Source organism: Apium graveolens, chromosome 11 (assembly GCF_009905375.1).
Source record: "Apium graveolens cultivar Ventura chromosome 11, ASM990537v1, whole genome shotgun sequence".
NCBI classification, from domain to species: domain Eukaryota; kingdom Viridiplantae; phylum Streptophyta; class Magnoliopsida; order Apiales; family Apiaceae; genus Apium; species Apium graveolens.
Window position 1 is genome coordinate 136,859,248 of NC_133657.1, and position 16,120 is coordinate 136,875,367.

General features: G+C 33.5%; 1 protein-coding gene across 1 annotated transcript; it reads left to right on the plus strand.

The window, feature by feature from the left end:
• Window positions 1–14,714: 14,714 nt before the first annotated feature.
• Window positions 14,715–15,809, plus strand: LOC141695917 (putative aspartic proteinase GIP1). The gene has a single exon (XM_074500121.1). It carries the CDS (start codon window positions 14,715–14,717, stop codon window positions 15,807–15,809), a length of 1,095 nt encoding a protein of 364 aa, XP_074356222.1.
• Window positions 15,810–16,120: the final 311 nt, after the last annotated feature.

Genomic DNA, 16,120 nt, shown 5'->3' on the forward strand with positions numbered 1-16,120 from the left:
TTATACGTTGTGTTCATGGACTCAATCCTACCCTCAAACTCGTGGAAAGTGTTACCATGGTTGTACGAATCTAATTCAGATAAAGAGGGATATTCATCGCCTCTAGTGTTTATCATATCAATTAAAGAAGTTACGAAGATTGGATTTGAATGGCAGTACCTCTCTTAGAAGTTTTCATCTTCCCCAAACAAGCTAGATCACGATCCGCCATTGATATTCTTCGAATGAAGGCTTGAAGCTTGAAGGTGGTGGAACTGCGGTGGCTGAGGTCACCGGAAATCGCCTTCCTAAGAGAGAAATTTGAGAGAGTTTTTAAGAGAAGATTTGAGAAATGAGGAGTGAAGTGAGGATTCTCATTTCTCCCCTCTCTTTTATAGGTGAAAATCTCGGAATACGAGGCATTTTAAGGCCCATACAGCAAGGCCCAAATTGAGGAAAGCCCACTATGGGGAAGTTTCAGGGATATTCTAGAAGCACGGATGGAAACTGAAGGGTCAAAAATCGACCAGAATTTTGAAGAAATATTTTGATCAGAGTCCTGATCGACAAAAGGTAGGAATCCTGATCGAATTTTCACTCGATTAAAAGGATAAAAAGCCATTTAGTTCGATCAGAGTCCTGATCGACGAAAGGAAGAATCTTGATCATACTCCATTCGATTAAAAGGGTAAAAATCCATGTAATTCGATCAGAGTCCTGATCGACGAAAGGAAGAATCTTGATTGATATTTCATTCGATTAAAGGAGTAAAAAGCCACTTAGTTCGATCAGAGTCCTGATTGACAAAGAATAACATCCTGATCGAATTGTCATTCGAACAAAAAAGAATAAGGTTATTTAATTCGATTAGAATCCCGATCGATTTCGATCAGGATCCTGATCGAAATATGATCGATTAGGGCGACAACTCTTAAGCTATTTGATCAGGATCCTGACCGAATTCGATAGGGATCCTGACCGAATTCGATCAGGAATCCTGGTCAATTTTGGCACAAATCCTGGTCGAATTTTCATCGACCAGAGAGACAGAATGACAGCTAGTTCGATCAGGATCCTGATCGATTTTGATCAGGAATCCTGGTCAATTTTGGCACAAATCCTGGTCGAATTTTCATCGACCAGAGAGACAGAATGACAGCTAGTTCGATCAGGATCCTGATCGATTTCGATCAGGATCCTGATCGATTTCGATCAGGAATCCTGGTCAATTTTGGCACAAATCCTGGTCGAATTTTCATCGACCAAAGAGATAAAATGACAGCTAGTTCGATCAGGATCCTGATCGATTTCGATCAGGATCCTGATCGATTTCGATCAGGAATCCTGGTCGATTTGAAACATTTCCTGATCGATTTAGAGCCGAAAATTGAGAATAAATCCAGAAAAAGGATAAATTCTGGAAATTAAGGAAAAAATCCCAGAATTAAGGGAAAAATTCCTGGAAATTAAGGAAAAATCCCGGAATTAAGGGAAAATTCCTGGAAATTAAGGAAAAATCTCGGAATTAAGGGAAAATTGCTGGAAATTAAGGAAAAATCCCAGAATTAAAGGAAAAATTCCTGGAAATTAAGGTAATTGCTAACAATAAGGATTAAAGCAAATCATTGTAAATGTATAGGTCGTTCCACATGTTACGCAAAATGATACCCTGTAAAGGAATAAGTGAACTTAACTTCTGCGAAACCTAGCCACTGTTTCCCAAAAGTTGGGGGGCAAATGATAGGGAATAAATAAATCCTGATTACGTAATTAATATTGCATTAATTACACATGATTTGGGCTACAAGGCCCAATAAGAAGATGTATGACATTCAGACCAAAAAGGTTAACATATTGATCAGGCCTGATGGACCAGATCAGGCCTGATGGAACAAAGAAGGCCCAAACCCTGAATATTAATTAATTTCATAATTAATTAATAAGGGAGAAAATAGCTATTAAGATGAATCCTAGTGGGGATATAAATCCTTGTAGATTGGCCTCCAAGGAACCTCATGGGATAAGGAATCAGTTTCCTACTTCCTAGGACTCCAAAGTCCATTATAATTCAGAGACTTGCCTATCAAGTCTCCTAACCCAAGTCCAATTCGAGGACTCTCATATCTATATAAGGGGTCTCCCCCCCACCAATCAGGACTACTTTTTTTGGCTTGATTCTCTAATTCACAGAGATACGTAGGCATTTCGTAAAGGTAGAGTTAAGCTACGAAACACGAGAGCAGCCATTAAAGGCCTTGAGCTCCCGAACCTTAGTAATAAATACAACAGTTAATACATCCCAAGTTTTTATCCATAACAAATTGTGAGCAATTTCTTTGTGTACTTTGCACTGTTCAACTTTCAGCAATTTGTAGCACTTCTCAGTTTTATCTACTATTTTTCAATCTGTATCTTTAGGATGTTTTGGTATCATCAAGTTTCTCTTAATTTATGGCTACAATTCCAGTAGACATAAATTGGGGGAGATTGTTATGAATATGTTGTGTACTTGATGATAAGCTAAACAAAATACCTTAGTAGATTTAACTTAGTGAAATTTATAGCAACCGACGGATGATCAATTATAGTCCCGACGGATGATTCAATATAGTCCCGACGGATGACTAATTGATATCCACCAGGTGAGTAGCTTATGTAACAATAAGTACTGTAGCACATTTCTGCAAACAACTTTGTATAGATTCCATAGTAGCTTATGAATCATGTAGACTACTAGTAGATGTGCAGAATAGGTTGATTAAATATAAATATAAGATGTCTTGTAATTCTGCACAAATAAAATGGAGTCAAGTGATAAATGGCTACCCGACGGATGATCAACAAAGCTACCCGACGGATGATCAACAAGGCTACCCGACGGATAACAAGCATGTACCCGAAGGATGATTAATTCAAATATCTGTTGACAGTGACAACACAGTCACATGCATCGAGTGTTTGCAAAAGGAATGTGGCATCCTGTTTAATAGGGTTTTGAGAACAAAGAAGCATACCATTTCCATGCTATTATGAAGATATTCAAAGATGCTGGAATAGAGTAGTGAAGCAGCATGGAATTAGACTTTATAGGTTTTGTTTTATTATCTTGTCTTATTACCATGTAAACTTGGTGATATATAAACCAAGTGTATCTAGTATAAAAAACTAACTAAGCAAACACATTTTTAGTAGAGAAACATTTGTAAGCTGTATTCTGTAGAATTTCTCTGTAGTTTGTTTGTTCACTTGTAAAGCAGCTGAGAGCTATTCAAACTTCACAGGGTTCTCTTGATATATAAATATATATATATATATATATATCTGGTGGATACATTCAAATCCACCAGAAAGTTTTAAAGACCTGAGTTTTTATTACTTCATGTTTAAATAACTTAACTCTGTAATACGCACTTTGCAAATCAAACATTTAGATATAAATTGAGTTAGAACCATTTTTCATAAATCCCAAAAGAAGCCAGAATTACATCAACCCCCCTTCTGTAATTCTTGTTATATTGTTAGGGAATAACAGCCTGTATACGCGCGTGTTGATGACTTTATTTTAATTATTTTACTAAATTTTTCTGCAGGAGATTTGCCTGTTTGAATTTCGTGAAATAAAATATAGAATTTCGTGCAGAAAATATTTCGATTAATCGGTGAAATTTTTGTGTTGGAACCCGAATAATCGAGTGCCCCGAAATTTTACCTCCGTCCGCGATGAAATTTTACGAGCTGGCGGTGGACGGTGATGATTTTTATCTGAGTCCTACGTTTATAAATTAAATAAATTAGTTCGAGAAGTTAGCTTCGAAACAAAAATGATTAATTAAATGTGAAAGTTGTATCGGTGATTGGGATTTACGAATTGTGGTTGGTTGTTGTGATTTGATTGGGTTGACATCGAATTATTTCGACGAGTAGGCCGATAAACAAAGGAGACGCTGCCCGATTTTCGAAAAATTAATTTCGAAAGTACGGGAACGTAACCTATAATTATCGGAGACGTCGATCGAAGATATATAATTATATTATAAGAACCTAGTTATATGTTGTAGCAAAATATTTTACAATCAATTACCCTATTATTTTAAAAATAACGAGTATACGTACTTTCCGAAAAAAAAGAACCGAATGTCGAAGATATGAACCATAATTGCTATGTGTATTTCAAAAATGCATATAAATACAAGTCGGGTAATGAAATTGTATGGGTAGAATTGATAGTGATATTATGTTAAGCATAAATGATTATCTAAATTAGGATATTTCGACTCTGTAGGTGCTAATCGAAAAACCCGAGGATTGAAGTCAGACTAAAAATAACCTAGTGGTCAATCATTAGGCTCAGCAAGATTCCAATCAGAGGACATGAGGGATATAATCGTATCCAGAATAGGCTAGTGGTTTGACGATAAAGCCGAGCGTTCAAGTTGAACCAAAGTCAACCAGTAATAGTGGTTAAAGATTATCAAGGCAAGTATTCCTAACTTTTATCGTAATATATTGCAAAAACTTCATTCCTATTCTTAGTTCAGAATAGTTAACTATTTTATATTTCGCTGCAATTACTCTTAATTACGCAAGTTCCTTTCATTATTGTTCCTATATTATCGATTGATCTCTTGAGCAAATACCTATTCTTCCGGGTTATTTGCGAACCCTGACTTGGGATGTTTTGAAAATCAAAATGATTTGACATCAAAATACTCCACGGGCTGGATGGTTACTATGAGGGCCAGTGATGAGCTGGACCCTATGGGTCGGGGATGGACCGGACCCTATGGGCCGGGGATGGACCTGACCCTTGGGCCATAGTGCTTGAGTACCCGAATGGATCTATACAATAAGTTATAGATCTACACTATATCTTGACTGATTAGCAGGGTATAAGTGTGAATGTTACAGTAGTGTCCAGTCTAATTCATTGTCGATCATCATTAATGGCATTCTCTCTCAAAAAGTTTTATGATTACAAAACCGGACAAAACCCTGATTCAGGAGATGAATCTGGGAATTACTCGTCACTTCTGATTTATAAGGCTGGTAACAGCCAATTGTTATTCGCTCAACTACCTCAAATAAATAAAGATGTTTATAAATTATTTAAAAGATTTTGTCCAGAAATGTTTTTTAATATTGATACCCGGTAATCAGTTATATACTTGTTGGGCATTTTTGGCTCACTCTTGCTTTGTAAATTCTTATTTCTTTCAGAAACAAATAAGGATAAAAGTGAATAGCTTTTGATAGATAACAGAAATTAGAAAGATCTCTGCTGCAAGAGGATGAAGATGTAAGAAAAATAAGACAAGGGAATTGGTACAAAGGTATTTAATCTTGTATTTTAGTTGTTGTGAATTGTAGAAGGTTAGATTCTTGTTTTATACCATAACCTTTAAACGATCTAAAACTAAGGGGTCATTTGTATATTATTTTATATTATGTAAAGATTGTTAGTGACACAAAATCTTGACCCCGGATTTGGGCTGTTACATGTTGGCATCAGAGCAACAGGTTATTGGTCCCTGAAATAAAATAGGTGAAAGCAGGATAGGAGTGATGGGCCATATAATATAGGAAAGACCCTAGGCATACTCACTTTAAGGTTGAATTGAGTACGAATTAGGATTAGCAGATCTGATATGGAATTAGTAAGATAGGATTGTTGAGGAAAGTGTAATGCGAATATAGCAACGCTATAAATATATTGAGTTCTCGGACCCTACAGTAATGAGGAGTCGACAGCTCGACGGAGATTGGGTATGTTACCCTACTTTTCATGTGGTTTTAAAGAAAATGCAATTGATTCTTGTGAGAAATTCGTATTAAAGAACGTTAGGTGAGTTTTAATATTATTTAACCTAGAACTAGGTAGTAGGACAAGCTCCACGCTGGAGGCAACGAGTTGATTGAAGCTGACGAAGAGCCAGAGTTGCAAGTTTCAAAGGCACTACCGTTGCGAGAAGGTTCTTATCACTTATCGGGCGCTGCGTAAGGAATGATATCTACCTTATTAGGTATAGGTAAGACTAGCAAGAAGGTGCGACCTTATCTACAGACAGAACGTCGAAATGCATTAGTGGTTGTAAGTATAACATCAAGGACGAAATTGAGAATATCAAAGATAGTGCATGACGCCAGCATTGGAAGTTAGAGTTGCAAATTAAATGGGATACAACGGTAAATGAAGTTTCGTCGACTAATAAATGTGAACGGAATCCAAGGAAAATAGAAGATATATCAAAGTGGAGAGACCCTTATAGGGGAGTTCCTTTAATTAGATACCTCATTAGCGGATCATAAGAATAGCGAGTAACTTATATAGTAATGACGACCAAATGTTTGATTTTCAAAATTTTAAAATAAGTTTCACAATTTGGCTGTCGAATTACTACTTAAGTTCTTGTTATTATAAGCAGAGAATGACTTAGAAGAATAATGGATCTAGACTCAGTATTGTTAGTTTAGAGGACCAAGTAGACCCAATATCATGAGGGAAGTTTAAAGTTTTCCCGTGAAAGACGAACGTAAACTTTGTTTAATAATATCAATAATTGAATCAACATGTTAAAACATTATTTACCCAATTCATGAAATTATTAAAAGTTAACAAGATTCGTGATTCGAAAAGACAGAGGATGATTGAAGGAAATGGAAGAATCTTCCAGATGATTGGAAAAGAATAATATTCCTATCGATGAAGTTGAGATGTTACGTGATCGATGGTTATTCTATGTGGCATAGATGAAATCGGAAGCAATAACTATAAATTCCATAAGGACGCGATTATAATCGAATTATTAAAGTATCTAATATGGAGGCATTTCCAGATGATATTCTGAATTTATGATGTAACCTAAATTATGAATTTGTTAATCGTTGATCCTTGAAGGTATATTTAAGGGAAGCGAGGACGGTGACCAACAATGTCATTCTTTTCTCTAATACGATAACGTATGTTCTACTTGATTCTTGAATATGTATGAGCCTCTTTTATTAATAAATTATATGAGGTGAGAATGAAAGAAAATTTATTGTATTTCTTCTGAATTACTTCTCTTCTCAAAATATTGCTTCCTGATTGAGACAAACAGTGTTGTGGTGTGACGCTTTGTTGAAATGACGAAGAGTCGGGTGGGACGCCACCTAATCATGTGTTGTATGCCATATAGTATGAAAGACTGGCCATATTGAGTACAAATATGGTTGTCTCATTCATATCTAAATCATCACTCATTCTTCCTTCTTCAATTATGATTTATTGACTTATGGATTCTCCCAATTGTTTGTTGTATTGTTGTACTTTACCCAGTTTTTCAATCACAATCATATACACAAAGTCTCCTCTTTCGTAGAGTATATTCTTTGATGATTTTAAAAGAAATGGAATAGTCCCGTATAGCAGGTGGAACTACATGTCGAATATATATATGATTTCAAACCGATAAATGGTGGACATCTGCGGGCAAAGAAGAATGGATACACCGATAACATGGTCGTTATAAAAATATCAAATCAGACGGTTGTTTTGTTATGAGAATTTTATCAGTACGGTAGATTGCATTAGCATGATGCACTTCAAGTCAGGAGAATTTAACGTGAAATGAATAGTTAGTGAACTGTAATAAGTAAATTAATTGTAAAATAAGAAAGTAAAGTTATGTACATCAGACAGGGCGAACAAGTATCGGGACGACAACCGAAGACTAAGGAATCCTTAAAAAAATGACTCTGACAAGCGATTAACATGTGAAGCATCCTTCCATCGCGGGAAGATATCCGTCATGGAGATTCAAGATTGAAGAAATCTTAATTGTAAACAAATTTTAAGTGTGTTCTTCAAGGAATTGTTAGGTTCTCTAACTTGAATAAATGAGTATGGTAAATTTAATACCCATATCCGAGCTAGCGACAAAAGTTCGATACGGGAATATAAGTGGAGATGAAAGAATGGTGATTCAATTGTGAAATCTTTTAAAAAGTAATCAAATTGAATTTTCATCAGATTGTGATAATGTTGGTTGAGATCATGTATTAAGTAACGGAAGCTAAACAAGTTAGTTAATAAAATTGAGTGTATATCGTCAAAGATAAAGGATTGGTGTGATTAGTTGAAGAATACGGCATAATTCTTAAGAGTAACTATATACAATTAGTAATAGTAAGAAATAAGATTAAAAGATGTCCTTGAGACGGATTTATGATTAGGCATAGGTAGTATGAATCATTAACTAGAAAACTTGGATTTAAAGGTAAGTTAAAAAGAATCGCGAAATGAAGATTTTAAGCAGCAACAAGATAATTTTAAGATCATTAGTAATATTCTGTGATATCCTAAAAGAACTAAGAAAGGGTATGGTTGTATTAATCATTGTTGGTTTAAGACCTTAGTCTAATTAAAAGATGTATGCTATGTCAGTTAGTAGTATTTGTGGTTATCAGCATGATATATTCTGAAGTATGGTGAATTGATGAGTTTGGTGGATGGAAGTGGATTGATGTGTTTGTAGATGGCTTGATTGATTGATGGTGTCGGCTTGAGTCCGACTAGTAGTCAAGATTATAGGGGAAATGTTGCCCAAATTTTCAGAAAATACCCTACCTTTTTAAAATAGAAAGTATACTTTAGTGTGTTATTGATATCCCAGTTGATACTCCAAATGATTGCGATCTCGGTTCTTGAAAAATGTTGTTATGACCAAAACGACTTTATGTAATTGGTCCTTGATTTCAGCTAGCTAGTAATCATTTGGTTTAATTGATCAATTAAAAGAGTTAATTGATTAACTGTACCAACTAATGGTCAGTTAAATGGAAATCGATTCCAATTAGATTAATTCAAATTCTGACAAGATTTTCATATTCGAAATCAAAGTAATTAAGAATTTAGAGGAAGTAAAGATCTTAGTAGAAATCGGACATCTAGTAGAATTAGCGCAATGTTACTACAAGCCTGTGCGGGGTTTTATCTAGATGGATACGCCTTTGCAATAAATAAGAAGAACAAAAGGTTATTGGCACATGCTAGTGAGAAGAACATTTTCAAGAACTAAAGGTTCAAGATAGTGTAAAGAGATTTTATCATCTGTAATAGCGTTCCGAGAAGGACTTGAATGTATATCCATATAGAATGACGATGTAATGGAAGTTACTATGAAATACTAGAAAACTCGTGAATACAAGTATCTGATGTATGACAAAGACTGGAAATGCCCGCATGTGAACTCAGGAAAAAGAAGTGTTGATTATGTAAGAAAGAAGATATACAGATGGCACAGACCTCGATAATCTAAAGCGTATCTTCAATTGGGGAAGGCTAAATATGCGATAAGGAATAGTGAGAGTTAATTAGAAATAAAAGTATGTGATTAGTGATGATTTAAGTAAGGCTAAGAAAATAGTTACCGATGAATTTTGACGATTCTGTTAGTTAGAATTTAAATGTTTGCAAATAAAAAGCCTTCATTCTAGTGTCAACTCCAGAAATGACTTATCTAATAACGAACAGATTAATATTATCAGGAAAAAGAGATCCCTTAGGTTTAAAAAAAAGAAAAAAAAAAGAGACAATAAATTATGAGAATGAAGAACTAATTAAGAAAAGAAGTGGAATCAAAAGGATGATAAAGAATTTTTATAAAATGGTTCCGAATATAAGTAAGATGTGAACGTCAGTTGTGCTAGAATTGATGAAAGAATAATTATTATGTGATTATTACATGAATTTTGGTGAATTATCTGATGATTGATATTAATATTAGGGTGTTCATATATGATAAAATTAGGATATTTTAATTTTTAATTATCCAGAATCAAATATAGATAATTTTGGTATTTTTATGGTAATTTTTGGATTATTATATGATTTTATAAGGATTTATAAAATTAATAATTATTATCTTTAAGTAATTATAAAATTACTTTATAAAATTTGGAAATCGTCCAACTTCAACCGTTTTTGCATTTTTACAACCCGAAACTCTTCAGAAAACTCCTTCCTAAACTAATCTGATGATTCTGAACATTTTCCGTGTTTTGACTTTTTCAATCTGGGGTATGGTTTGACCCGTACGAGTCCCAATATAAAATTTTCGATACGCTAATCATTTAATAGGTCGATAAGACCTTATTCTCGAAAGGCGGGATATTATTACTTTATTTTTATGTAAAATATTTTATAAGAAGCTTGGTTTTGATAATTATCCAAAGCTGGTATTAAATTGTATCATTTTTATAGTTACTTAGCGGCTAACTAATCTATTTCCGGATTTGATATACAAATGTAATTATGGAATCATTAAATAAATACAATATTTGATGGGTCTATCAACTGTGTGTTGCCTTATTATTAATTATGTGTAATTTATTCGGTATAAAGATTATTTGTATAATTAATTATTAAGTTGTATTGTTTTGTTTCACTTTTAAAAGTGATTTTATTACAGTTCTATTTTCATAAATATTTGGATTGTCTCTAAATTTTTTTTTATGATTTTATAATTTTAATAATTATTTTTAGAATTTTATAAAACTAAGAAATCAATATTACATTAATTATTTATCTTTAAATGATTTTCTGAGTATATTTATTTGTAAAATCCGTATTTAATTTCAGAATTCTTCAAAAATCACGAAACTCACATTTTATGAAGTTTATAATATTCTGAGAATTTTAAAATTATTTTGGAAATTTTTGGGATTATTTTCACCCGCGCGTTGATTCGTTTAATTGTTAAAACGGGTATAAATCGTGTTTCATAAATTGTTTTAAAATTTGAAATTTACATTTTAATAACTTTGGGATATTTATAATATTTTAAGATTATTTTGGTGGTTTTTCGTATTTGTTTTAAGTATAGCTCAGGTCATTAATTAGTAAAATACGGTACAAAACCGGATATATAATTAAGCTAGGGACACGTGTTAATCTTTTATCAGTCTATTGGATACGTGTTTAACCCCATTTCTTTCGATTAAAAACACACACCCGGTTCACTCTCTCCCTCCTCTCTTCATCTCTCTCGCGCGTCTCTCTCACTCCTCTCGTCTCTCTCGCGCATCACTCTCTCTCCACTCATCTCTCCCGTTTTCTCTCTTTTCTCCCGTTTCTCCCTCTCTCCTATCGCCGTCGTCTCTCTGTTCTCTAGTTTCATCCGTTTTCCGGCCTTTTCACGGTGGGTTCGACCCCCTTGCCTCTGTTACTTGTATATGTATATGTGATGTGCATATGAGTGTGTATATCAGTTTATTGTTGTATAGTGGTGTTACTGTGTTGCCATGCGAATTGTGGTTGGTTGTTGTGATTTGATTGGGTTGGCGTCGAATTATTTTGACGGGTAGGCCGATAAACAAAGGAGACGCTGCCCGATTTTCGGAAAATTAATTCTGAAAATACGGGAACGTAACCTATAATTATCGGAGACGTCGATCGAAGATATAGAATTATATTATACGAACCTAGTTGCATGTTGTAACAATTTTTTTTATAATCAATTACCCTATTATTTTTCAAACAACGAGTATACGCACTTTCTGAAAACAAATACTGAACCAAATGTCGAAAATGTGAACCATAATTACTATGTGTATTTTAATAATGCGTATAAATACGAGTCGGGTTATAAAATCGTATGGGTAGAATTGATAGTGATATTATGTTAAGTATAAATGATTATATGAATTAAGATATTTCGACTCTGTAGGTGCTAATCGAAAAACCCGATGATTGACGTCGGACTAAAAAATAGCCTAGTTGTCAATCATTAGGCTTAGCAAGATTCCAATCAGAGGACATGAGGGATAGAAACGTATCCAGAATAGGCTAGTGGTTTGACGATAAAGCTGAGCGTTCAAGTTGAACCAAAGTCAACCAGTAATAGTGGTTAAAACTTATCAAGGCAAGTATTCCTAACTTTTCTCGTAATATACTGCAAATACTTCATTCATGTTCTAAGTTCAGAATATTTAACTGTTTTATATTTCGCTACAATTACTCTTAATTATGCAAGTTCCTTTCATTATTGTTCCTATATTATCGATTGATCTCTTGAGCAAATACATATTCTTCCGGGTTATTTGCGAACCCTGAATTGGGATATTTTGAAATCAAAATGATTTGACATCAAAATACTCCACGGGCTGGATGGTTACTATGAGGGCCAGTGATGAGCTGGACCCTATGGGCCGGAGATGGACCGGACCCTTGGGCCATCGTGCCTGGGTACCCGAATGGAACTATACAATGAGGTATAGATCTACACTATATTCTGACTGATCAGCAGGGTATGAGTGTCAAATGTTACACTAGTGTCCAATCTAATTCGTTGTCGATCGCCATTAACGACATTCTCTCTCGAAAAGTTTTATGATTATAAAACCGGACAAAACCCTGATTCAGGAGATGAATCTGGGAATTACTCGTCACTTCTGATTTATAAGGCTGGTAACAGCCAATTGTTATTCGCTCAACTACCTCAAATAAGTAAAAATGTTTATAAATTATTTAAAAGATATTGTCCTGAAATTTCCTTTAATATTGATACCTGGTAATCAGTTATATACTTACTGGGCATTTTTGGCTCACTCTTGCTTTGTCTTATATCTTTCAGAAACAAATGAGGATAAAAGTGAATAGCTTCTGATAGACAACAGAAATTAGAAAGATCTTCACTGCAAGAGGATGAAGATGTTAGAAAAATAAGACAAGGGAATTAGTACAAAGGTATTTAATCTTGTATTTTAGTTGTTGTGAATTGTAGAAGGTTAGATTCTTATTGATACCTGATAATCAGTTATATACTAATTGGGCATTTTTGGCTCACTCTTACTTTATAAATTCTTATTTCTTTCAGAAACAAATGAGGATAAAAGTGAATAGCTTTTGATAGACAGCAGAAATTAGAAAGATCTCCGCTGCAAGATGATGAAGATATTAGAAAAATTAGACAAGGGAATTAGTACAAAGGTATTTTATCTTGTATTTTAGTTGTTGTGAATTGTAGAAGGTTAGATTCTTGTTTCATACCATAACCTGTAAATGATCCGAAACTAAGGGGTCATTTGTATATTATTTTATATTATGTAAAGATTGTTAGTGACACCAAATCTTGACCCCGGATTTGCGCCGTTACAACATTGATGTCGAAAAATTGAAATTTTATCAATTTAATTTTCAGTAATGTTATCTTAATTTATAAAATAACAGTATGAATTATAATGTTAGAATATTAATAACTAAACAATTATCTTTTTACCTAAAAAAAATTATCTTTTATACTATTTTAAAGTAAACTTTCAAAAACATCCAAAAAATCAATTACATCGAAAATCAATTGAAAATACTAAAGAAACTGTCAAATATATTAAAAACATGAATCATACACAGATAAATTTCAAGTACTAATAAAATGTGTGAAAGGATTTAAAAAACATAAATTACATCGAAATCAATAAAATCACCAACAAAATTTATATAAAAATGTTTTGTGCATTTCACAACTTATAAATTAGAATCAATAAATACAAATCAAATTAATATTCTCACACCCCAACACAAATCAATCTACAATTTGATGATTCAAACAAAAATAATAAAAAATAGAAAGTCTCTAATATAAAGATGTGGTATTTATGTTATGAGAAAAAATCAATCTTTAGATTATAATACAATCATTTTCTTGTTATGTGAAACTTCAATCTTTATTGTATTTCTATCACTAGCCACTGGCCATTATAAAATTAATTTAATGTAAACTTAATTATAAATAAAATAAGAGGAATATGATAAGTGCCATGTGTGCAGCTTTACCATCGGCTTTCACCGGTGGCAAGACCCGATCTCTTCTTCTTTTTATTATTGTTAGTTCATCTCTGGGTTCATCTCTTGTTAATCTTCAATAATTTTCCAATTTATTTGGGTTTTGTTTGTCTCTTATTTTGAGAGTTTGGTTTTATTTTATTTGTTTGCAGTTTATAATGTCCGAGATTACAGATCTGCGAAATTTTTATGGTATTGATTTGGTGATAAAGGTTTTTATGGTGATGGTCGATTGCTCAAAATAACAATTGGAGTATTACATCATGTACATATCACTTCAAAAAATTGCTTGGTTACTTATCTAAAAAAGAAAGATTCAACAGCAATATAATTATGCATTCTTCAATTTCAATCATATGAGTAGATGTCGTATGAATTTTTATTATTGAATTATTTTCATTTTTCAAAAAAAAATAAAAAATAAGAGGAATATGATAAGTGCCAAGTGTGCAGCTTTACCAATATACCCGTAAATTTAAAGTAATATATTTAAAATTTGATTAAGCACAAAAGTTTAAATGCAAATAATTTCATCCAATATACACACCCAGAGAAAAAGAACACCAGCCCTCATATTGGGATATATACGTTACAACTTACATGCATATGCATCCAAAACATTTGTTGCATCTGTTTCTAGGTAAAGCTTATCTAGTTGTAAATCACAAAAAACCAACCTTTTAAGAATTAAAAGTCAATAAAATCTGCTCTTCTCCGTCACTATTTTCTCAATCTTTGTCATTTCTCTCAACAACATTCTTTATATGTACACACATTAATCTCTTCAAAAAAAACTGACAACTTCACAATGTCTCGTCTTATCTCTACCACCTTCTTCTTGTTCATCTTCATCTTCTCAACACGTACATGTTCATCTCATCTATTAGCTCCCATTACCAAAGATTACAAAAGTGATATGTATACGATCTCAGTTTATCTGAATAATCCTAGTGAAACCACAAATTTGGTCCTGGACCTGGGTGCAACGTATTCTTGGCTCCATTGTAATTCCACCACCTATAATCGAACCGTTGCTCATCGTTTCGGCTCGGTTGTTACCGCAGCCTCGGCTGGAACACTTGCTCTTCATGCCACTGATGGAAGAAGTGCTGGTAATTTAATCTCTTTACCGGAGTTTATTTTTTCATGTTCTTCAAATCCTGCACTTTTAAAAGGCATACATAATGCGATAAAATTTCCCGGTTTAGCCGGTCTAGGCCGATCCAATTCTTCTCTCCCTGCCCAGCTTAGTTTCGCAGCTCATAGACCGGTTGTATTTGCTTTGTGTTTGTCCGGTTCACCATCTGCTCCTGGTGTAGCATTTTTTAATTTTCGTGGACCCTATCATTTTCTTCCTCAGATCGATCTTGCTAAATCACTTATTTATACACCACTTCTCTCAAGTCCATCTAAGAGGCACACCTTAAGTAATCCTCTACATCGCACGGATGAGTACTCTATCGGGGTCAAGTCAATACAAGTCAATGGGAAATCAATTGGTATTGATCAAAAAATCTTGAGCTTTAATCATAATGGCGTTGGTGGTACCATCATCAGCACAGTTACTCCATACACCATATTAAAAAAATCCATCTATAAAAAATTAATTGAGGCTTTTCTGAGAGAATCAGCTGCACTCAACCTCACGGTAACAAAGCCTGTGAAGCCATTTAGTGTGTGCTATCTAGTGGATAATATCGTGGAGACACAAGTTGGGCCCACAGTGCCCCGTATTGATTTAGTGTTGGACGGTCATGATGTGAAGTGGAGTATATTAGGATCAAATTCAATGGTCAGGATTGTGAATGATGATTTGGATGGTTGGTGTTTGGGATTTGTTAGAAGTGCGAAATTCAAATCAACGGCTGCGATTGTAATCGGAGGACATCAAATACAAGATAATCTGCTACAATTTGATGTAGGGAATAATAGGTTAGGATTTACTAATACAGTATTAGCAAAAAATACCATGTGTGCTAATTTCAATTTCACTAATCATCAGATGAAATGAAATAAATTAGCAATATGTTTTTAATAATAGTATTAAGTGGTAGATTAGAAAATTCTACATTTCTAGTGATTTTCTGCTATGTAATTGTACTTTCGTTCTCTTGTATTAAGTGTTTCGGTTGTAGTAATTTATAAAATAAACTTAAATCTATTATCTGGATAGTGATATAGTGACATTCTTGTATTTTGAAGTATGTTCTTTATATTGCTTGTACTTTTTGTTTCGAATTTTAATAAATAAGTATTCATAATATAGTGAAATATATATTGTTTAATATAGTGATATAAATAGACGCTTATAATTGTATTATT

Excerpts from the sequence above, each read along its gene's own strand:
- LOC141695917 (XM_074500121.1), top strand. The coding sequence starts at position 14,715 with ATGTATACGATCTCAGTTTATCTGAATAATCCTAGTGAAACCACAAAT.